Here is a 24,762-nt window from a genome sequence, read left to right on the forward strand (position 1 = left end):
ATATCACAAAAATACTACTATGGTAACACTTTAAAAATGCTTAAAACAATAATACAGAAATATCATGACAAAAATATTTAACTACAATTAAATTACAAACATGCAAAATAAATACTACAAAAACACTACCACACACAAAAAATATTAAAATACCACTACAATAATACTACGATACAAAAATACTATACAAATATTTCGACGGAAACACTACACAAAAAAACCTACCGTTAATACTTCAAAAACACTACAGATATACTACTATTGAAATACTCCACAAATATTACAACAGAAATATTACAAAAAGGAAACCACTGTAATTCTACAAAAATACTACAAATATACAGCAAAAAAACTACAATTTGAAATTCTACAAAAACTCTACTGCAGATATGCTACAAAAATATGAAAATAGCTACTAAAGTATTGCTACAAAAATACCACAATGAAAATACTTCAAAAATACTACAAAATACCAATACTTTAAAACAAAAATACTACGACAGAATCAAGAAGACAAAAATACAACAAAAATGCTAGTACAGAAATATGTAAACTTAAAAACTCTAGTAGTAGTTGTACTCAAACTGCAGTAATACTCTCAAAATACTACTTTACTTGTAAGAAATACTACAAAAATACCACTTCAAAAATATGACATCATAAATGATACAAAAATACTAAAGTACACTGATACTTTCAAACTAAAAATAAAAGGTGCTTAAAGGAAGGACCATTTATATGATTTTGCTTCAATTGTCAGCGTTTAAAAAATCAATTTGATGCAACGTATCTTTTTAAAAACAAACAAAATGTATAGATTTCTGCATCTATATTTATTCAGAATTAAACAAATTGAATCGGCCTCCAGGATGGGCCACCTGCTCAAATTTGTCAACCAGATGTGGCCCCCGGCTCCAAATAAGTCAAGTCAAGTCATGTTTATTTGTGACGCCCTTAATCACAAGGAGTCTGGAAGGGCTGCACACACCAGATTATTGCAAACCGCAGACGATTATGACACCATCCCCTGATCTAAAACCTACATGAGGGCAAGGAAAAACTCAAAAACCTAAATGTGAGGAAAATGAAGAAACCTAATAACTGCTCATATGTGCTTCACTAATTCGTGAAGCTAGAGTGCCATGCCCAATTTCGTTGTCACACTATGTTCAACCCATTTTGTAACAATGACAATAAAGGTATATTCTATTCTATTCTATCCTATCCTATCCTATCCTATACCATACCACGTTGATACAATTGTTAGAAAGCCAAATAAAGGTGGAGACTGATGTAGGTCCCGCTTGTGTGTTGTCCAGGCCAAGAGGAAGAAGGCCAGAAAGAGTCTCAAACGGCAACGGGGGAAGGGGGCCAAACGGGCGAGCTGGTCCCCGGTACTTCCCTGGTTTTTGCCGCCATGGAGCTGCTGGTCTTCATTCTGGTTCGACACTTACCGCAACTCAATACTCGGCCCAAGGATTCGCCGAGCCGCGTGCCCGTGACGCCTCGGAGGTTGTCTGACGAGAGCGCCCGTCTGGTCGCGAAAACCGTTTCCATTTTGGCCGAATTGCCTTCACTCTGCTCTCCGGCTGGTAAGAAACCCAAACAAATTTAAAAGCAGAGTGCCAAGTCTAATCTTGTTGCAAACAATGTTCCCTACAATGTTATCCATGAAAATTCCAATAATGTCGACACCATTTCTTGCTTTCATCAAATAATTCCCACTATTTAACCACACCCGACCAGTCCAGAGAGCAGGGCATTACAATCATCTAACTAAGAGGAGATAACAGCATGCATCAGCAATGAAATGATCCGAAATGATCTGCATTTCTATAGCGCTTTTCAAGTCAATGACTTCCCAAAGCGCTTTGCAGTGTGCTTCACATTTCCCAATAGCGGCCATGCAGCCGTGTAAGGCGCTAACCTGCATATTGGGGGTATTAGGGGTTCAGTGTCCTACCCAAGGACACTTCGACATGTAACACGAACGAGACGGGATTCGAACTGGGATCCCTTGATCCCAAGACGAGCGCTCTACCTCCTGAGCTACTGCCGCCCTGGCACTTGTAGGTGGACTATAGCTATGTTCTTCAGATGGTAAAAACCCAATTTCAGTTCTATTTTTGACGTGTGGAATAAAATTGAACTCAGAGTAAAAAAATAACGCCCACATTTTTAACAAAATGTGAAGATCTAAAGTCTTGTAGTTTTGGTAAAAGTTTATTCCTCTGTCTTTCAGGAGCGATGACTAAGACCTTTATTTTGTCCTGGTTGAGCTGTTAGACGTTCTCTGCCATCCATGACCTAATATCTAAAATGCATTTTTAATTGGTATCTGTAGGACAGCCGGGTGTATTCTGCGGAACTATGGAAACTGATGAAATCCCCTACAGGAAGCATATACATGTTAAAAAAGTGCCGGGCCTAAAATTGAACCTTGGGGAGCCCCACATTAAACCTCAAGGTTCCTGGAGAACCATGCAACTATACTTACTCAAACATGTATGTCTGTGAGTTAGGAAAAAAAAAACACATTGTATAGTGTCCCCTAGTGGCAAAATACCTTTATTCATTCAAAAACATCTACATTGATTTTTAATGATACATAAAAATACATGAACTATCATAAATGTGCCTTTTATAAATTCTCATAACCCAAGAAATTCATATTTATTGGACATAACGTGAGGGTCACCATCTTGCTCCTAAGGGTACCCTACAAAAAAAAACCCTTTGGAAAGGCCTGCTAACAAAATGAGAAGAAAACTCATGCTTTTCAGTCAGCTTGAGTCTCTGTAGTTTGTATTCTCCCTTTTGGTTTGTAGCACTCGTTTTCATTGCACTACACAAAACAGTGACGTACACGGCCTCCTTCAAAAGACAAAAAGAAGGTAAAAGAATGTCAGGATAAAAATTATAACCGCTAGGGTACGTGCCCCTTGCGCAGGGTCTCAAGATAGCAGTATTCATTTTTCCATACAATACCCGTTGTTGGATACAACTGGCAAGATATCTATTTCTTGCAGTCTGGCGTGCTTATTTAGGGTGGTGTTGGCCCTAGGGAAGAAAGTGTCTCCGAGCCTTTGTTTCCAAATCATGATTGGATGAGCACCTTCTTGTTGTTTCCACACCCAGGTAGCATGACCATCCTGCCCACAGCTCTCTTTTTAATCACGGGCGTGCTTCGGGAAACGGCGGTCAAAACCGAGGACAATTCCGTCCCCGTTTCCGTTTCGGCCGCCTTGCAAAGCATCAAGAGCATCATCACCTCCCCTTTGTCTCGAGAGGACGGACTCCAAAAGCAGTGGGCGGCTCTTGTGAGGAGCAGCCTCGCTTCTGTGCTTGAAGACTCGCAACCAGGTTTGGACAGATTGCCATTTTGCAGGAATAGAAACCTATGTTCATATGTTGCTAATGCCTTCTGAAACTCTGGTACTGCAGATAAAAACAGAACAATAAGTACTGTTTTTCGTGTAATATATGTGTATATGATTAAATAACATCGTTAATTGATATACAGTGGAACCTCGGTTTTCAAACGCCTCTCGGTTCGAACAAATCGGTTCTCGACCAAAAATTTTGAGAAATTCTTGCTTCGCTGTTCGGTCAAAAAATCGGAGTTCGAACGCCGGTACGCTAGAGTGCGATGCTGAGCAGCGTACGGGTGTAGATGGTGTAGATTGCCCCCACCCCTCGTGAAGAACTGTTATCAAGTGCGGACGTGTTTCGTTTTGTTTTTGCTTTTAATATAGGTGTTATGCCCCTAATTATGCCTCGGAAGAAGGTCGGTGCAAGCAGCAATGTTGCTACAGGTGAAAAAAGAAGAGTAGTGCGTACAACTATTGCATTTAAGAAAGAAATAATAGCAAAATATGAAAAAGGTGTGCGAGTTTTCGATCTTGCTATACATACAGCATGGCTTCTGCTGAGCACCCCAAGGTAAGAAATCCTATTCATAATTCTTTTCTTTACCCTTTGTTTATTTTTACACGTTTATGTTAGTGTAATCTTTCGTACGGAAGATGACGATAACGCGAACGTACGATTAGCCTGGGTTAGCTTTGTTTATGTAAAACATTCAGGGTGTTGTAACGGAGTCCCATTTCCAATGAAGCGCTAGCCACTTGTTGTGGAGACCCGGGTGCTAAATGACGTGTAAACAACCCGATTTTTTTATTTTTACACGTTCATGTTAGCGTAATCTTTTGTACGGAAGATGACGCTAACGCGAACGTACGATTAGCCTGGGTTAGCTTCATGTTTATATTCATGGTAAACATTCAGGCTGTTGGAACGGATTAAAACAATTACTTTTAATGGGAATAAACGATTTCAGTGATTGAACAAATCGGTTTTCGAACAGGGTTCTGGAACGGATTATGGTCAAGAACCGAGGTTCCACTGTACAGGTAAAGGAAAAATGACATTTTGTTTACCTTTGGTCTCTTGTGTCTTGAGCTGGTCCAGTCGAGTAGTGGGTGGATGCAGAGGAGGATGAGACAGCGGATTCAAATAAATGATTTAAAAACTTGAACTTGTCCTTCCCGTATGAGAGTTCCTTACTTTAATCACCTTAGTTTTAAGAATAACTTTGATCGTGGATCGGTTGCGGCCATGCGACTTAGCAAGGGTAGCCATTTGTGTGCCTTTTTCGAATTGAAAAGAAAAAAACAACACTGGTTTCTGATGCTTTATGATCTTTTGTCATTAGTACACAATCTTTGTCTAGTGTTTTTTTTTACTGTTAATTTAATAATAATTATCTATATACTATTACTTATTGAAAATGATCTTGCAGCATCAGGATGCCACTATTAATCTTGTCGGACATTTAACGTGTTACATTACAATTGATCGTTTTCCTTTTCAAGCTAGGTTTCCATGGTTATGTGCTTGCTTCTCTCTTTAGCATCACTACAAGCCCTGGGACCCAAAGTCAATAAAAAACAAGTGCAAGAAAATACAGTACTGTATCACCGACGTTGCGAGACTTCGTTCAGCCAATAGCATATGAGTACCGTAGGAGACCAGCATTTTGTATGGTCTTAAATTTCATTGGTTGTAGTCTTGAAAAGGTCTTGAAAAGTCTACATCTTGAACGGAAAATCCTGGGGGAACCCTGATTATAAGACTGGGTCGCTATTTTCTGTAGATTTGATTATATCTGTAAAACCATGAAGCTATTTGTCTTTCTCTTCAGACGAGTCCAGGCCGGATCTGGATGAGATCAGCATGCTGACGGCCATGACACTTTTCCTGCTGTCGGCTAGCAACGAGCTAGCCGGAGTTAGCGTCTTGCAAAAAGGTTGCATGGAATGTTTCCGGAATGCCCTCAACTCCACCGATCCATTGGTAAGTGCCTGGAATTGAATGTAGACAATTTTAGGACCTCTTCTCCTCTATTTCAATGACAAATTGATGGATTCATTCATCTGAAGAAGCGAGTTTCGTTTTCATACAAAGCTCATTCCCATTTTCGGAGCACGGCAACAGTTTTTTGATCTGGAAAAGGAAGGAGAATCCTCATAATCCAGGGTTCCTGCAGATCCTTGGAAGTCATTATAAGTCCAGTCATGTCATGTTTATTTGTGACGCCCTTAATCACAAGGAGTCTCAAAGGGCTGCACAGAGTGTTACTACAGACTATTATGACAGCATCACCTGATCTAAAACCTACATGAGGGCAAGGAAAAACTCGAAAACCTTAACATGAGGAAAATGAAGAAACCTTGAGAAGGGACCGCACATGTGGCATCCCTCTTTCAGGATTACCAGACAGCAAAGGATGTTCCAATCACAAATAATATAGAGATATTGTCCACAAACAGTATAGGTTAAAACATAATATAAAGTCTAATTTCTAAGTCCTAAAAATGTAAGGACGTGATAAAGATATATATGTATAAATGTATATACACACACACTTCCCAACTCCTGCGTTAGCCCAAGCGTCGACAGTCCATTCTTTTCATGATAATACGCTGTAAATTTCTGCGCCACGGTAGTCCGGGTGGAATAACGACAGCGTTTCCTAAAACCAAAGCACCAAGCCGATCCCAATAACTTTCAAATTGCCAGATAAGCGACGGCGTGAGCATCCATGAGTACTTCTGCAAATTGCATGTGATTTTGTGTCTCTTCTCTTGCACACACGGGACACAGAAGATGTTTAAAAGTCGCAGGAGACGCACAGAAGTCACATTTTGTTGGAAATGTGAACGATGGGATTTCACCTAAAACTGTTTGAACCTGTGAGCTCCCGGTCTCGGGGGCGGGCGCCCAACCCTAAGGACAGAGCCCGTCACTTCACGTGACACACAGGGCGCACGGTATGATCGGGCACGCCGCTCTTTTCAAAGAAAATCTCAGACTTTTATGTGCGCCTTATGAAAATATGGGTGTTTGTTAAAAAAAAAAGAAAGGAAGGTTTGTTTTTTTCTTCCGAGTCAACCCTAATCTGGCCACACCGCTAAAGTGTTCCTGAAGTCGCAGAGGGTGGCGGCCTGGTACGCACGCCTGCTCCCTTTCAAAGTAAAAATGCCGTTTGTAATAGCAGCTTACACTCAAATCGTCTCGATTGTAAATCCTTTTTGTCTCCCCCCTCCCTCAAGGTCCGAGGCCGATGCTACCAGCTGCTATTGTCGGTGTTCCAACACCCGAACCGTCAACTGTCCACCCCGTACATTCACGCTTTGGCTCCTTTAATGGTGGAGCAACTGAAGGGGGTGGAACGTAGTCGGCCTCAAAATGCGGCCGAGCTGCAGGCGGTCCAGGAGGGCATCAAGGTTCTGGAGAATCTGGTCGGCATGGGTGAAGAGCAGAACCGTGAGTGTCTTTCTGGCTAATGGATGGCTAATGTGTTTTTGACCTCCTTTAAGTGGCACTTATTTTCGTGAGCTTAATGCAGCTGACTGGAATTTTTCTTTTTACTATTTTGTTCTATTAATATCCGTGCATTTCCTTTTGATGTCGACCAACAGATTTTGTTGAGCTAACTCCGAAGTTTGGGTGCACGTTCTTCGTGACATTTTACACGATTTCCGCGTGGTCTTCCATCCATCTGCACGGCTTCTCCTCAGTAGGGTCGCGGGGGTGCCGGAGCCCATCCCGGCTGACTTTGGGCAGCGGGCAGGGGCCACCCTCAGCTAGTTTCCAGCCGGTTTCAGGGCAGCTTGAAAAAGACTTGAATTTGATGACCACAAACTAAGACCTTGAAAGGTTTTTCAATTTGGTTTATTTGGTCGGTTGCGGCACCATTTCCGGTGGTGTGTCTTGAGCAAGTACAGCCTGGTGGCCCCTATCCCTCTCCAGGCTAACACATGTTTATCTGCATGCTAATAACTGTATAATACGTAAACTAACAAAAGTATGTGATGATGCGTCCTAAAATTCATTTTCTCCGACTTTATCGATCTCTGCCCGATACGTGCAATGTCGGGAAATCCCGATTTTACGTATAGTCTCTGACCCACTGTTGTCGTCGGAATAACTTTGGGATGGGAACCGCTACTTGGCCTTGTCTTATGGAATTATTCTTTTGCATTATTTCATAAATGTACTCGAGAATAGGTGTGAAAAAGGTGCAGTCTTAAATGTCATTGGATGTGGTCTTGAAAAGTCTCAAAGGGCTGCACAGACCAAAGACTATTGCAAACTACAGACTATTATTTCACCATCCCTTGATCTAAAACCTACACGAGGGCAAGGGAAAACTCAAAAACCTCATCATGAGAAAAATGAAGAAACCTGAAGAAATGAAGAAATTTAAATGAAAAATCTTGGTGAAACCCCATTCCATTCCATTATCTGCACCGCTTAGAATAGAATAGAATAGAATAGAATAAAATATGCCTATATTGTCATTGTTACAACATGGGATATGCTGTGACAACGACTCCAGTTCCACATTTACAGTGAGGATAAGGAAACAAAGAGATAAAGGAACAAAGAACTAACTGTCCTAACCTCAGTAGGGTCGCGGGGGTGCAGCCATCTCGGGGCAGTGGGTAGGGGACACCCTAAACTGGTTGCCAGCCAGCCAGGGCACACAGGGACAGACAACTCACTCGCTCATTCACACCTAGGGACAATTTGGACCGGCCAATTCACCTGAAACGCATGTCTTTGGAATGTGGGAGGAAACCGGAGTGCCTGGAGGAAACCCACGCAAGCACGGGGAGAACATGCAAACTCCGCACAGCCTTGTAGCTGGATTTGAACCCATGACCTCAGAACTGTGCTGCACACGCGCTAACTACTGTGCCGCCATACTGCCCCAGGTGAAACCCCGTTTTACTGTATTACTGCAAAACATGGAACCCAGGTCAGGGTGGTGAGATCACTGGACTGTAACCAGTGATATAAATAACATGTATAAAGGCATTGAGATTTATCTCATTGTCCCTGTATCTTTAGTTACAGTACCAGAGTCAAGTAAAACAAGTAAACTAAAAAATGAAATATAAACAGATAAATAAATAATACAAATAATTAATTTTCCCACAATATACTATTTATATATTTTTGGGGGGCCACAAAGCAGTGTGGGAATGTGCTACAGTGACAAATGATGAACAAAAACTCAGCCTTACTGATTAAAACGCCCCTGTGTTTTGTTGATTTTTTTTCCCTTTTATTTCCTGCCGCCAAGGCAAAATTGCTACAGTTCTTGGCATTCATATATAGTGGAAACCAAAGTTGTATCCATCCATCCATCCATATATACTGTAAGCCAATGTTGTATCCATCCATCCATATATTGTGGATGTCACTGTTTTTCCCATCCACCTACAGATTAGGTGTATGCGTTGGGCTAGCCATATACCAGCACAACTTGTAAACTTGCTATGAGAAGTAGGATGCAAAAATGTCCTCTCCATTTGTTTTCCTGATGGATTTTCACGCTCCCTCAGGGGTCCAGTTGCTAGCGCTCCTCGTGCCAACCCTCATCTCCTATCTCCTGGACCAAAATGCCGTTTCTTCCGCACCCCGAGACTCCAAAGGCCTCCACGATTTTGCCCTCCAGAACCTGATGCGGATCGGACCTCTGTACCCGGCCGCCTTCAAGACGGTCATCGGCGCCGCCCCCGACCTCAAAACGCGGCTAGAATCGGCCGTTCGCGCCAACCAAGCTAGCAACAAAGCTAGAGATGCCGCCAGGCAAGCGCAGCCCGCCGTGCAAGTCGCACCCACCATCAAACTTAAAACCAACTTCTTCTAAACCGGGGCTCGGTAACAGGCGCATCGGCTCTTTGACGCACCCTAGTGGCTCCTTGGCACTTTATCAATAATGTTTGATAATGGAAAAATAGGGCGACAAACATTCCTCACGTTTTCCTGTGATTATAGACTTATACGGTATGTCTTTCCTTCCTTTTAAGGCTTATACGAGATTTGTATTTTATCTCGGCTCCTGACAATAGGTTTTTTTGTTTGTCTGTTATTTCGCTAACCCTGTTTTGGATTGTTATCAAACGTCATCATTGTATTTATTTTCAAGTACAGCACACAAACCAGAGCCTCGTCAAGTCATATAATACAAAAATGGTTATATTGAGTATTATCATTATTAATATGCCTTTGAATGTTACATATAAAGATTGTCCTTGTAAATTCAGATTCAGATTCAGATTCAGATTCAGATCTACTTTATTGTCATTCTAGTACACGTGTATACAGAACGAAATGTCGATGGATCTGACTCCCACAGTTTCCCTCAGTGTCCTTCAGTGTACAGATATAAATAAAGCTGTATTGTGTTATTTACCATAGTGCCGATAGTGCAAGAAGAGACGCTAACCAGATGTGCAAGATGGGCAGTCAGGTTAACAAGTCAGGTACACAGTACCATTATATTGTAAACAAATGAGTCTTATTTGTTGTTTGACTTTGACCTGAATTTCCATGCAACTGGTAACACAGATATTTCAGACAAAAACAGGATATCGTGTGTACTATAAATAGTTTATTTTCTGTAGTGCAATAAAAAAAAACACTGGATTCTGGATTGATCACAAATCCACTGAAATATTACAAGTCTCCGATTTTAGTCTGTCGTCTGTACAGCCCTTTGAGACTGTGATTAAGGGCTGAATAAATAAACAGGACTTCCTGTTTATTTTATTGCATTGAAAGAAAATAAATATGTTTATCACACTATTCTCATTTTCTCTGACAGTGGTGTACATTTATTTCTTTTTATATCATATCACATCTCTAATACGTACCTATATTCTATTGACATGATTTCACCTTTTTAGTTTCCATCCATTTTATTTGAATAGAAGTATTCCAACTAAATATATTTTTAGAGTCTTTGTTATGGTCTCACTCAAATCAATTATGAAGTGTATGTGGTTTCATTTTAAATATGTTAAAACCAAAATGATTAAACAAAATTGGCGACAAAAGATTGTGATTTCTTACGTTGAATGGATCGTTTTGGAAGGTAAACGAGGATTTATGGAAAGAATAAAATGTTGTTTATTGATTTTTGTTTTCTGTCTTAACATGTGGGCGTGGCCCAGGTGCCGAGACAATAAAAGTGGAAATGAAAAAACGGTCTAGAATATTGTTTCTGAAAGTAATTACCAAAACAAAAATCTTTCAATCATGTATAAAAAGAGGAAAAATTAAATAATATGCAAACACAGATAAATATCAATGTCAATTATATATATGTATATATATATATATATATATATATAAATATATATATATATATATAATTTGTTTTAGACAGAGGATACGTCACTAAATAAGGTCCCGCCCCCTTAATATGTTGTGTTACCCGTGCACTGACGTCACCCAATGGCAGCTCGCTGTCAGAAAGTGAAATAAATAGGCATATTAAAAAAAAAAATCTAAAATAAATTCAAATGAATGAAACAAACCAAGTATACGAAAATAACTGGTAATGATTTAAAGACAAAAATATAAATACGACGAATATCAGTTAAACGTAGATTTCACCCAAACAAGGAGTGGGCGCGGCCTTTGCTGACGTCATCCATCCACGGCACGTTGTCAGATAGTGAAATAAAAACGGATATAAAATATGTATTCCAAAACAAAAACAACACTGAGGTAATAAAAGAGGAAACAAATACATCTTAATTCATGAATGAAGATAAATTTAACACAATAAAAATAGTGTAACGGGAGTGACGTCACAAAAACACATGGGTGTGGCTTAAGTGATCACCGAACGACAGCTGAAGTCAGAAAGTGGGATATATATATATATATATATATATATATGTATATATATATAAACTATGATTTCATATTTGTCAACGTCCCCTCACTTATGATTTTAAATCGCCATATTAAGTAATAATAAATCATACAAACATCATGCGGCACCTATTTACTCAGACTCCAGGCTGAGTAGAATAAAAAGATAAATAAAGAATAAAAAGTTGTAAAAAACGAGTTTTAAAAACCAAACAATTCTTTTGGCATCTTCCTTAATCATTTTTCCCACCCGCAGTCAATTTTGTGTTGCTTATTACACGTATCACTGTATTTATTGTATATATTTGTTCAAATATTCACGTACAAAAAATGAAATACGGCGTACACAATTTGAAAAGTTCAAAATACTTATAAAATATGGAAACAACACATAACCCTAAATGAACAGGTATAGGGATTCTAAATACGGAATCAAATACAAAAATAAGTAAGTAAATATTAAGACACCAAATGAATCATTACTCTTGTGAAGGAATATGGCAGTTACCGATCAACGATCAGGACTATTATTAAAAAGAAGAAGGCCATTTAATCAAGGAAATCTTCTAAAGGGTACTGGATCATTTTTCCACGTGGACATTTCAAAATATGTCTCATATCTAATCGTCTGTCCCTATCCGCATCCACTCGCTACTCCGCTATACCAGCTTAAGTCACATCAAAGGTAAATCAAATGTCACTTTTTCTTAACATGTATATTTGTGTTGTCCTTGCCATAATGTTTTTGTTTAATACATATGTTATTGTGTTTAAAATGTAATACCAGGCTAAAACGCATGTGAGTTCATTAAGACGTGTTCTTTACAGACTTCCAATTTTTATTGTCACTTCCTCTTCTTTAATCTGGTTATCAGTAATAGTTTAACAAAATGGCTGACTCAAGACGAGTGCATGTTCTTATTCACATGTGTCAAGCATGCGACCCGCGGGCCAGGATCAGGCCCTCTGGGGGTTTTAATCCAGTCTGCGAGACAACACTGAGAAGCACAAGAGAAAAAGAGCTACAGTTTTAAATGAGTCCACTTAATGTCGCTAGAGCTTGGCACCACTCGCATAGCAACTTGAACTGTATTTCTTTGTTTTTATCTTTCTTTTTTTCTTTCTTTCTTACCCTCTTCTTTTCTCTCTCTTTTCTTTTTACCCTCACCCACTCGTACTCTGCCTTTTTTTCCCCATTCATCTTTTTTTTCTCTTTTTCTTACAGTCTTTCTTTGTTCTTGACCCTCTCTCACTTTCTTTCTCCTGATCACTCTTTCGCTCTTTATTTCTGTTCTCTCATTCTTTTTCTCTCACGCTTTCTCCCCTTCTTTTTGTCTCTCTCTACCTTTCTATTTCTTTTATTTAATTCTCTTTTTTCTCTCTCTCTTTCACTTCATCTCTACTTTTTTCTTTCTCGTTTGTGCTCTCTGTTTCCCCTCCCTCCCATTTTCTCTCACTCTTTCCTTCTCTTTCTTGTTCTCTCTCTCTCTTTTTTTTATCTTGTTCTCATTTATTCTCTCTCTCTCTCTTTTTATCTCTTTCTTTTTCTTCCCCCTTTTCTCTCTTTCTCTTAAATCTCCTAATCTGGCTTTCAGTGATTTTTTTTTCATGACCCCCAGCTAAAACACTTTGACACCCCTGTTCTAATCCATCTTCATCCTGGTTGTAGAATTAACAAGCCAATGCCGTACATTTCTAAAAGTATATGATGTATGAACAACTACACGTAGTAATACTTCAAACAGATGTGAAGTTTATGTACTGTATGTTTGCGAATTTATCGGTACATGAGCTCAATACATTGCAATGTACTTTAGCACTTTTCACCATTCAGAGAAGGAATTCGAGCTTCAGTTATACGTCCACTGTGGTTACGTTCCTTCTTTGGTGGTTTAGCTCGGTGTTACTACATTTGTCTTATTTAATCATAAACAATGTATTTTACATAGAAGTAAAACTATTTATCTTGAAATGTTTTTTTCTCTGTGATTTTTCTTTAATGATAACTCATCAAAACCATCATAAAGTATGTATTTTGCCTAGTATTCAAATCAATGTTTGTTTTTACTGAATTGAGGTTTTGGTAACACTAGGAGGCACTGAATATTACACACTGCCCCTTTAAAGCCTCAGTGTGTAATATTTGACCGCTAGATGTTGTCTAATGTGAATGAAAACCAATGCCACAGAGCACAGCGTAGCAGCAAGTCGGTAGACAAACACAGAGGTGACCTTAGGTAAAGATTCCACAATGTAAAAGAAACACAAATGTTTTGACCTGTGATTTATTTTATAAAAAAATGAACATTGGTATGATAGTTTATGTATTTTTTTCCTGAAATTCAAATCATTTTTTGTTATTTTTTGAATGAGTCTTGGAGGCACTGAATATTAAACACTGTCCCTTTAAAGGCCCAGTGTGAAATATTTGACCAATGGATGGCAATGTTTTGTCTAATGCGACTAAAAAGCAGTGCCTTTGAGGACAGTGCAGTAGCAAGTTCCCAGAAAAACATGGCGGCGACTCTAAGTAGGGATTCCAATATATGAACGACCTATACTTTTTTTAAATAAAATTTAACATTGATGTGATACATTATGTATTTCACCTTATATTCAAATTATTTTTGTTGTTTCTACAAAATTAAATTATTTTTTGTACAACTAAGAGGCAGTAAATGTTATACACTGTCCCTTTAAAAAATGTTAGGAGTCTTACGTCACAAAAAAAGAAGTCATTGGGTCCCTCCCCTTTGTAGGCGTGGTCTTGGAGCTGACGTCACCCAATGACAGCTAGCTGTCAGAAAGCAAATCGTTTCCCCGGAGCGGAGAAGACGGTACCGCGGTCCGTCGAAGCTTCGGCGGCCGTTCCACTTCATTTTTGTCGACAGAAACGCCGACGCGGCGTTGCCTTCAGCGGCCATGGACGAGCAGGCGGGCCCCGGCGTCTTCTTCAACAACAATAACAACTCGGTGGTCACCGGCGGCGGCGGTGGGGGGGCTCCCAAGGCCGACGGCGACGCGGGGGACGCGGCGAGGGCTCACTACAGTATCCCGGGGATCTTACACTTCCTGCAGCACGAGTGGGCCCGCTTCGAGGTGGAGCGGGCGCAGTGGGACGTGGAGAGAGCCGAACTCCAGGTAGCGCCTTCGACTTTTGAATGGCGTCGACCAAAGTGCCGTTTTTCGCCTTTTGCTGTCGCTTTTCTGTGATGACCGGGCTAGCTTGTTAGCTTTAGCATGCTAGCTAAAATGCTATAGCGCTGACCCGCAAGAACAGCGAACCCTCTTCGAAACCGCTCTCGGACTGCCGTTCTATTTCATTCCGTTTGAAAAATATAGTTTAAATCTAAGTAAGCGACTTGCCGTCTACTAACAATCACGGCTAACTAACTACTAAGTGGGCGCTACCCCGCCCAGCTCCAACTGCTTTCACGGACGTTCAAAAGATCTTTCATTTCACGTTTTTATTCAGTTATTTTTGAAAACACGGCTTAAAATCGTCTTTAACATCGTGTCTGAGAGATGTCAGTCCATTTGAATGCGCTCACCTACCAAAATGTGCTTTAAAAGGCGTCCAAAAGATTTCAAAAATGTCTTCAGATTTAAAACTGGTTGGAAATATGTTTAAAAGACTTCCAAACTACATCCTGGTTTTGTGACGAATGGAAATCCCTTTTCAGGCTTGAAATGTGGCTAAAAATTCAATTCAAAAGCACCATCCTACCAAAATATGGTCAAATAATGTTTATTTGTGACGCCCTTAATCACAAAGAGTCAATATCAACTCTTATGACACCATCCCCTGATCTAAAACCTACAAGAGGGCAAGGAAAAACTCAAAAACCTGAGGAAAATGAAGAAACCTTGAGAAGGGACCTCACATGAGGTCATCCCCCTTTCAGGATGACCAGGCTGCAATGGATGCTGTAATAACAATTAATACACAGATATTGTCAACATAAAATATAGGTCATTCATAAGCTATAGAATAGAAATGTGTTAGAAGCCTAGATTGAAAAAGTTCCACTGAGTTTGCAGATCAAATCTCGGGGGACGTTCAAATGATGTTTAAAGGACGTGTAAAAGATGTTTATTTCGTTAAAAGGTGAAATCTGAAAGGACATCTTCTTCCAGACTTGAAGATACACCTTTTGAAATTTATCTAGAAGATGTCAGTTAATTCAAAAGCACCTTCCTCGCAAAATATGGTCAAGTCATGTTTATTTGTGACACCCTTAATCACAAAGAGTCTCAAAGGGCTGCACTACAGACCATTATGACAGCATCCCCTGATCTAAAACCTGCATGAGGGCAAGGAAAAACTCCAAAACATCAACATGAGGAAAATGGAGAAACCTTGAGAAGGGACAGCGCATGAGGTAGTTCCCCTTGCCATAACAAATAAAATACAGATATTGTCAACAAGAAATATAGGTAATTCATAAGCTATTCTCATTCATGACAAGCAAAGAAGAATACGCTTTGATAAAGCAATGTTTTACGGCGATGATGAAAATGCAACCAGTTTATAGCCGACTTCAAATACCTGACCACGTAGTCAATATGTAATGTGCTGTAGCGCGTATAGCAGGTTTTGGGGACCTATGGCTTTTGAGTACATAAGGCATAATAATTGTTTTTTTATGTAAATTCCTCTGTAGCGGTCCAAATTTATTAAGATCTATATCAGATTTGGTGCATGCATAGCTCAAGCGTCTTTAATTGTGCTTCTTGTCCGTTCCAGTCTATCAAGGGCACAGTCAAGGTGTCACACCAACAGACCCTATTTTAGCTGTACATTGCGAGAGAATCTTTTATATAGAAGCTCATTAAAACGGGTATATTTACTGTTGATACACTTTACGATAAAAGCCCGCACAACAAACAGGTATTACCCACAAACACTCGCCAAGCACACAGAACAATTTGATTGGGTGAGCAGTAGGAGTGGGTGGAGCTATGCACCACAACAAGCTCCCTTCCCTCTCAAACGCGTTCACTGCACTGACGGGCATTACATCTGTAAATCTTTTGTTTGCAGTTTTTTAAGACATATTTACAAAAGAACTCTGCTTGCACCTTGTTTTGAAACCATTATTTACGGAAATAAATGAGCCTCAATGATATTAAGTTACTGTGGGAGGGAGATGTTTTAAGTGGTACAGGCTCTGGAATGATTATTTCATGAATTTTTATCAAAACATCTACACACAGTGAAATGAAATGCTCTGTAAAATGATCATACTGTTGTGGTGTTACCAGCACCACAGCTAGCACAAAGGAGCAATTTATGTACTCATTTCCTGTTTCGACGTAGGCCATTCAAGAAAATCTTTTATTTTTTTTTGTTTGGGTAGATGGAGAGCTAGCAAGAATGTTGCCCAGCAAGCTTGTTAGCTAGAGTTAAGAGCCACTCCTCTTTAGCTGGCCAGTCCTGAAACTGTACTGTACTTGGGAGCTACTCGAGTTACTGTCTTTATGCGGATGGAAACCAAATACTTGCGTCCAGGCCCATTTCTATACTTTTTTTTGGGGCGGGGGCTAATTGAATGCTTAATATGGTCGGTTAAAAAGCTGCAAGAATGCCAGCCAGACGTATTCGGTGTCAAATTTCGATGATGGATGTTTGTCGATCTGGCCTTGCTGTTTTATCATTGATCGTCAGGCCAGCCGTCACTTCGGATGTTCTACTTGATTCTCGAAAAGACTTGAACCCGAAAGACGAGCTGTTTAGCATTGAGGAAAACAAAAAGAATAAATGTGCATACATTGGGGGACACCAATGTCTCAAATACTACTATCCAAAGTCAATATTGATAATGTTTGCACGAAAGGGTGAGCGATTCATTTTAACTCACTGCGTTAAGTTAAATCTGCTAAACGATCAACCCACAGCAAAAAAAACATTATTTTCAAATTTAATGAAGATTATTTGTACATTTTCTTAAGTTGTACCTCAACTAAAACAAATGAAGATTTAAGAGCTGTCAAGCATTGAAAGAAACACTCATTTTCACAATCGAGTGTTCAGATTGCTTAAAAAAATGGAATATGTCCAATCTAAATAAATCAACATGCTAATATCTTAAGTGTCAATGGCGTGACTCAATTCAAGTCCGTCTTTTTTTACATCGCCATTGGTTTTTCACAATGATGCTATTGCAAGAAATAATAAATAAAACTACTGCTGTAGGGCAATCCGGTAAATTGAAAGAAAATAAATGGCTCATATTTAAATATGCAATTAAACTGTATTATTTAGCACACATTCATTTCTTAGATAGTGGACATGTTTTCTTGATTTGGGTCACGGCTTGTAACAAGGGTGCAATGGTGGGTCCTGAAGTCAGACACGTTGAGAACCACTGATTTAGGAAGTAGCTTCAATGCTGAAAAAGTAAGGGCTCCCCTCCTGTAGTGTGATTACTTAACTGTTTTAAGATTGCAAGGTATATTAATAAACTTATGCTGTGCAAAATGTATATACTACATTTAATTTGACCTCTTAATCAGCAGATATTTATCACAGTAAAATATATATTACAGTATATACATTTTTATCCTTTTACATATTTCTATCTTAATTTGTCTTACTTTGCACAGAGAGAAGAAGCCCACCAATTCCGTTATACTATTTTTAGATGACAATCAAGGGCATTCATTCAAATCTAACAATAAAGGCCATTCATTCAAAATTGGCAGTTTCTAATTTATGCTTGGACTTCATGACCAACGTTAATGTCCATGGTGACGAGCTGCAATTGGCCACCAGCTGGCAACATGGCCCCAAACAAAAACAAAGCACTAATGAACCTTTTCTGTGATTGGCCGGTAGTTCTAATCGATCTAATGGGCACCCCTTTTCGAGGTTACGTTACCTCCTCATGATAGAAATCATTTTCTTCTCACTGAAAATAAGCTTTAAAACGATCCCAAGATTCGTCTGGCTTTAAGCTGGTGGACAAGTGGCCCAGACAAAAGCACCACGTTCCCCGGAACATCTTAACCATCTTTGGGCAAAATAAAGTTGCATAAGGCATATAACATGCTCAGAGAGAACACAAACTGGCTGTTATCCTTCCACAGCGGCCATTTTCATTGCGACGACTGCTTTGCGGTACCGCTAATGACCGTCTCATGAAAGCTGAAAGTTTACGATGGTGAAGGAAGAACCTCTTCATATTGTTCTTTATTTCTTCTTTCCCAAGCTTGTGCAAGTACCAAAAAAGGACAGATAAAAATGATGGCCAGTGCAGAGAATACAAGTATTAAGTTACCCAAGAAATCTGAGTGCAGCTCTATTTTTTAGCTTGACACAATAGAATTAAACTGAGCATAGTGTGTCAGTCAATGTGTTGTGCAGAAGCTTGAATTCCTTCAAAAACAATTTAATCCAGAGCAGAATGGTCTTCAGCGAACTTAAGTAACGGTGTTTAGTTTTATTCCCAAAGAAACATTCCAACCGACTGTTTACTACAAATGGAGCTGATGGATGCTTTGCACCTGCCTTGTTCTCAGAGTTATGCGGCTTTTCCACTTTTGTAGCTTGCCAGTGTGATGGAATGTGTGGAATGTACTTGGCCAGTTATCAGGTCGGCACGGTGTTGATGGTTGTGTTGCTATGAGTGGGCGGTGCTGCTTGACAAAAAGCTTGTTTGCCATATTAAATACAGTAGACTTCCAGGATACGGCGATCCCGCATTACAACTCTTTCACTGTGTGGTATAAGATGTTTTCCAGCCCCTCTTTACATTCTTTTTCCTGGTTACAACATCAACAACAAATGTGTTTTTTTTGCATATGTCAGGTCTCTAATATGACTGTCTGCAATCGCTCGACGTTATCCAAAGGCTGGTCTTCTATTGGTATGCATCACGACGTTGTAAAAATGCTGTTTTGCTATTGGCTGAATTATCTCCAAAAATGCTTTTCTCTTTCCATTCAGTTCAAAATCACGAGTACTCGGTAAAGAACGATGCTTAAAGGAGAAGCAAAAAGATAATAACCGTGGAAACAAAGCTTACGATGATCACAAAATATGAAGGAGGCACACAAATGGCTGCCCTCGTTTTCAACAATCGATGATCCCATGACGATTGGTTCGCATTCCCCGCTAGATGGCAATTGTTTTTTTTTTGTTTTGCAATCCCCAATTCGGAACGGATCCACCTCCTATCTCGAGGGTTGAATATACGGGATTTGCACCAGCACTATTCAGCCAAACCAGCATAGCAGTCATGTGAAATTCTCTGAAATGGAGTAGAGCTGAGCCTTGTCGAACCGCATTTTAAATGTTTGACTGGTATTTGGTTTGATAATAGTAAGTTTGTAACTTGTGTAACTTTGGAAAAATGTTTTTGTGATGTTTTGAAGAGTCGTTTTGTTGTGATGCAAAGGGGCAGGTTCAATTGTTTTCTATCTTGTGTGTGTTCATTGGCACCCATTACTAGTGTGGATAGGGATGGCCAATTCCATGACATTAGATGGTCAGTTATTTGACCAACGCTTGGATTTTTGAATAGTTTTACATTACAAAATATTCTGTGGTTTTTGCACTATTTTTCTGTCCGTTTAAAACGTCAATATTTGAATAAAGGACAGGAAATTAAAACATTTTTTTAAGAAAAAAGTCCTAATATTCGACTGACTCATCGAGCATGAAAATAATCATTATTTGAAGCTCTAATCCGTTGTTGTCGCTATTTATTCATTGATTACCTTGTTTTCACACTCAAATTTGCAATCAACTGCAGTCAATGAATGCAAGTTTTGTGAGGAACAAGAATGAACACAGATTTGTGTCTTTTCAGAATGGGAACTAACGTAGGCACAATATCAACAACACATTTTCTTTTTTGACTTCAAGCATTGGTAGAAGACCCCCAGCGTTGCGAACTGTCATAGAGGGTGAGAAAAAGCGAGGTTGTGTGAATCTCTGGCTTGCCATCTACACCCCTGATCAAACATTAACCTTAGGAGGAATGTCATGAGTCAACCCAGGCTGCAAGAGACACAGGAAGCTTTTAATCCCGGACTCACACTGCCCGCATTATTGGGCTGGGGGATAACGGATCCTCAGTGGAAGGGATGTGTAGCACGGGGCGTCCATCGAGACCGGGGCCGCTTGCACTTTTTCAGCACACGAGCTACATACAAATTGACAGGGTCAAAGTCATCTATCCACTGCAAAAATGCAAAGCATTGAATAATTTTTTTGCACTTCAGCAGGGGTGCTCCTAATTTTTCCTCATGCAAGCTACCTCGATGGTTCTCAACGTGTATTCAGATTCAGATCTACTTTATTGTCATTCTAGTACACGTGTATACAGAACGAAATGTCGATACATCTGACCCGCACAGTTTCCTCGAATGTACAGATATAAGTAAAAGTTGTATTGTATTATGGCTACGTATAGTATTTTACCATAGTGCCGATAGTGCAAGAGGAGTAGCTAACCGGATGTGCAAAATGGGCATTCAGGTTAACAAGTCATGACTTCAGGACCCACCGTTGCACCCTTAAACTTTTTTTTTTTTCTGTGGTGTAAAATGGCGGGTGTCAATTCGTATTTGTTGTGAATGATTGCCTTCTACTGTTGAATATTTTAAATCATGGTTTGTGTGGGTGCTCAAAATCCTTGAGAATGCTTGAATTTTAATGTTGTGTTTTAGTGTAGTGCTTACAAGTGCTTTTGCCACGATTCTTAACAAGTCTGCTTACAAGTGACGCTGACTCTTCTGTCGGTTGGTTTCTTTTTGCCATTGCATTTCTTCCTTCAAGATTAACGGCAACTGGTATTAGTTAGTATGGCATCGTCCTCTGAAGCGTCATGCCCCCATGGGTCGCGCTCAAGAGGACAGCTGCATGCTACAACTAAACAAGTCACTACGAAATGTGTATTAGTACAAGGATTCGCGTTTTCCAGTGGTAGATTCTAATGGGAAGAACTTCCTGCAAGTGAAAATGAAAGCTACATATTGCTGTGATTTTTACCCAACACCTGTGTTAGAAGAAATTTGTCCCAAAAGAAATATATTTGCTATTTACTCAAGACCTAAACATTATGTCTTGATAAATGCACACACAACATTAAAATTTGCATCTGTAAATCACAAATATATTTTACGGCTCTGCAAAATACACCAGATTTTTTTCTTATGATGGTACTGGAGAAATTGGAAAATGGGTTTTGAAAGTCCTTTAAAAGTGATTGAATCTGGCCATTAAAAAGGTCTATCAACCCTTTTTACTGACCCTTGATAAAAAACGCATTATTTCACCAAGGCAAATGTTTCACGAACCACTGAAAACCGCTTTTTGACCCACTATTGGGTCCTGACTCACCAGTTGAAAAATGCTGGTCTAAGTAATCCACTCACCACAAAAAATAAGTTGAAATGTCTAAATAACCACAACCCTTGTTTTTCTATAATAGAGCTTTATTTGGGAAAAGTTATTGGCACTGAAATAGTGACTTCCGATTGCCAACAGTGGCAGTTTTGGCACAAAGATCAAGGTGTAGTCATTTCTTTTGGTTTTGCCTCGCTACCACAAAAAAATCCCTGTGATGCAAAACTAAAACCAGATCAACAGAAACTCTCACCAATAATCTCTCAGGTTGGTATCCACAATCAAGTGTATTTTTAGGCGAACATTCTAGCTCTCTTTGTTTTTTTGGGTGTGTGTGTAAATGTAAACACAGTTGCATGGTAGACAACAAACAAACAATGGGAAATATCAATATTTGATACTATACATTTTTTTGTAGATCCAGAGAAAATAAAAGTACTAGTCGGAAAAATGTCCTTAATTCTTATAAACTGCAAAACTGTCTTTCTGTTTCTCCAATAATTAACCTGGTAATAACAAAGTAACAAAATAGTAAGTAGAACAAGAGAAGTTTTTTTCAAATGCAAAGCAAACTAGGTGCACTTTGTGCCAATAAGTAACAAAAAAGTAGCTCTCGGCTTGAAAAAGGTTGGAAAACCCTGCTTTTAAGAGCAGAGGATATTTGGAATGCTTTTGCAGTGTGCATCAGACTGAAGTGCAGTCGTGACTCATTGTTGCGGGCTCCAGCAGCTTCATCGGCGATCCGTAGGAACTCGTCACGCGGCCCACTCAAACGCGCTCCGTCCTCTGCATATAGACTCTAATGCAGGCGGCAGGAGTTCTATGTTATTCTGGCCGGAGAGTTGCTGTAACCTTAACCTCCTGAAAAACTCACCGGTCGCCATACAATCAATCTTGTAAAGTCGTACGCAATCAAAATTAGACGTGCACGGATCAGAATTTTCCGGCCGATGGCTGATCGCCCCATCTGTAAAATGGTAGACCCGCCAAAACGATTCTTTTAATTTTACGGCGTCACCTTTCCAGTCCGTTTTGCATTAGTCTTCTGATGAGAAGAGGACCGTGCCTGACCTTCAGACCAATCAGACGTCAAGATAAGATAAGAAGAAGAAAATATTTTTAAAGGGATGACAATCTCCAAAACAGAAAGTAATCGGGGCTTTTCAATTACTGGGATGATAGACCTTTATGCAAAATAGTATATGAATGTACTTTCTTTGTCTCTCTCACTTCCCTGGATTTTTCTGTCTCTCTCACCCTGTCTATTTTTCTCTTTTTTTCTTCCTTTCCCTTTTCTTTTCTTTTTCTTTTTTTCTTCATATTTTTAATTTCTTTTATGTACAGTGGAACCTCGATTCTCGACCATAATCCGTTCCAGAACCCTGTTCGAAAACCGATTTGTTAGATCATCAAAATCATTTATCCCATTAAAAATAATGTAAATCGTTTTAATCCGTTCACACACCCTGAATGTTTACCTTGAATGTTTAACGTAAACATAAAGCTAACCCAGGCTAATCGTACGTTCGCGTTATCGTAATCTTCCGTACGAAAGATGACGCTAACGTGAACGTGTAAAAATAAAAAAATCGGGTCGTTTACAAGTCATTTAGCACCCGAGTCTCCACAACAAGTGGTGAGCGGTTCATTGGAAAGGGAGGCTGCGTTCCAACACCCTGAATGTTTACCTTGAATGTTCAACGTAAAGCTAAAGCTAACCCAGGCTAATCGTACGTTCGCATTATCGTAATCTTCCGTACGAAAGATTACGCTAACATGAACGTGTAAAAATGAAAAAAAAAAGGATAAAGAAAAGAATTATGAATAGGATTTCTTACCTTTGTGGTGGTCAGCAGAAGCCGCAGGTGGGCGGTGGGGTATTCCCTAGCAAGATCAGACACTCGCACACCTCCTTCATATTTTGCTATTATTTCTTTCTTAAATGCAATAGTTGTACGCACTACTTTTCTTTTTTCACCTGTAGCAACTTTGTGCTTGCACTGACTTTCTTGGGAGGCATAATTAGGGGCTAAAAGACTTGGTACACCTATATTAAAAGCGAAAGCAAAACGAAGCACGTCCGCACGCGATAAGAGTCGGTCAGGAAAAGAGCCATCTACACCCGTACGCCGCTCAGCATCGCACCCTAGCGTACGCACTCAGGCATTACCGGCGTTCCAACTCCGATTTTTTTGATCAAACAGCGAAGCAAGAATTTCTCGACATTTTTGGTCGGACTCCGATTTGTTCAAACTGAGAGGCGTTCGAAAACTGAGGTTACACTGTATTCCTATTCTTTCATTTTTTTTCTATTCTTGTTTTCTTTTTCCTTCTTTATTTTTACCCCTTTTTTCTTATTATTTCCCTCCCTAACTTTTTTTTCCGCTTTTTCTCCTTTTTCTTTCTTTCCTTATTTCTTTCTTTTCTGTTTACAGGTTTATTTCCTCCTCTGTTGCTTTGTTTGTTTCTTACTTTTTGTTACTTCCTTCCTTTATTCATTTCTTCATTTATTTATTTAATCATTAATCATTCTTTCCTTCCTTTTTCATCCCTTCCTTCATTCATTCCTTCACTCATTCCTTCATTCCTCCCTTATTTCATCTTACCATTCTGTCTTTCATTCCTTCAAACAAATTGAGCCATTTTAGGGTGTTTGCTTTATACTAACCCATTTTTCTGAACCAATCAATCCAACCAAGGATCCATTTTTTCCTTCCTTCTTTCCCTCTTTCCTGTCTTATTTTCTCTTTCTGCAGGTATTTTTAATAAAAATAGCTTACCGTTGATGGATCATTATGGTTTTCTAGGAAACTGGATTAGGAAATGATGGACATGATCACTGTCTTTGAATACACAATCCCAATCGATCCAAAATCCTTTGTTAAAAAAGAAAGCAAAAAAGCCTATAATGAATATAGGTCAATAAATCGGTGCCCCTCATTGCTGACTGGGCCTGTTTTAACTTCGAACAATTACAGGCTGGTAATAACATAATAAAAATGCATCCATTTTAAATTGTTAGCCCTTCGCACAGCTACAAGCCAGTGCCCTGGTTAAAAGAAAATTTGTGTGAGGAAAGTATTATTGAGGTACGGGATGGCGGCTTTGTTGTCGTGTAGGAGTTCAAATACATACAGCAGGTGACACGTTTGCCATACTCCTATTTCGCG

At 39.5% G+C, this 24,762-nt stretch overlaps 2 protein-coding genes across 3 annotated transcripts in view; both read left to right on the forward strand.

Moving 5' to 3' along the window:
- The window catches only part of heatr5b (HEAT repeat containing 5B), a 41,516-nt gene extending 31,906 nt beyond the window's left edge, over window positions 1-9,610 (forward strand). Inside the window, exons 31-35 of the mRNA XM_088351038.1 lie at window positions 1,320-1,592; window positions 3,139-3,363; window positions 5,204-5,355; window positions 6,615-6,828; window positions 8,916-9,610. Of these exons, the coding sequence (XP_088207164.1) occupies window positions 1,320-1,592; window positions 3,139-3,363; window positions 5,204-5,355; window positions 6,615-6,828; window positions 8,916-9,223 (1,172 nt within the window). The 3' untranslated portion in view covers window positions 9,224-9,610. The remainder of the gene's footprint in view (window positions 1-1,319; window positions 1,593-3,138; window positions 3,364-5,203; window positions 5,356-6,614; window positions 6,829-8,915) is intronic.
- A 4,403-nt stretch (window positions 9,611-14,013) lies between these two features.
- Window positions 14,014-24,762, forward strand: part of strn (striatin, calmodulin binding protein) — a 38,982-nt gene continuing 28,233 nt past the window's right edge. For both annotated transcript variants that reach the window (XM_088350953.1, XM_088350954.1), the window contains exon 1: window positions 14,014-14,379. In XM_088350953.1, the coding sequence (XP_088207079.1) occupies window positions 14,161-14,379 (219 nt within the window). In that variant the 5' untranslated portion in view covers window positions 14,014-14,160. The remainder of the gene's footprint in view (window positions 14,380-24,762) is intronic.

The sequence above is a fragment of the Urocampus carinirostris genome, chromosome 13, assembly GCF_059441175.1.
Source record: "Urocampus carinirostris isolate Australia breed hairy pipefish chromosome 13, RoL_Ucar_1.0, whole genome shotgun sequence".
NCBI lineage: Eukaryota > Metazoa > Chordata > Actinopteri > Syngnathiformes > Syngnathidae > Urocampus > Urocampus carinirostris.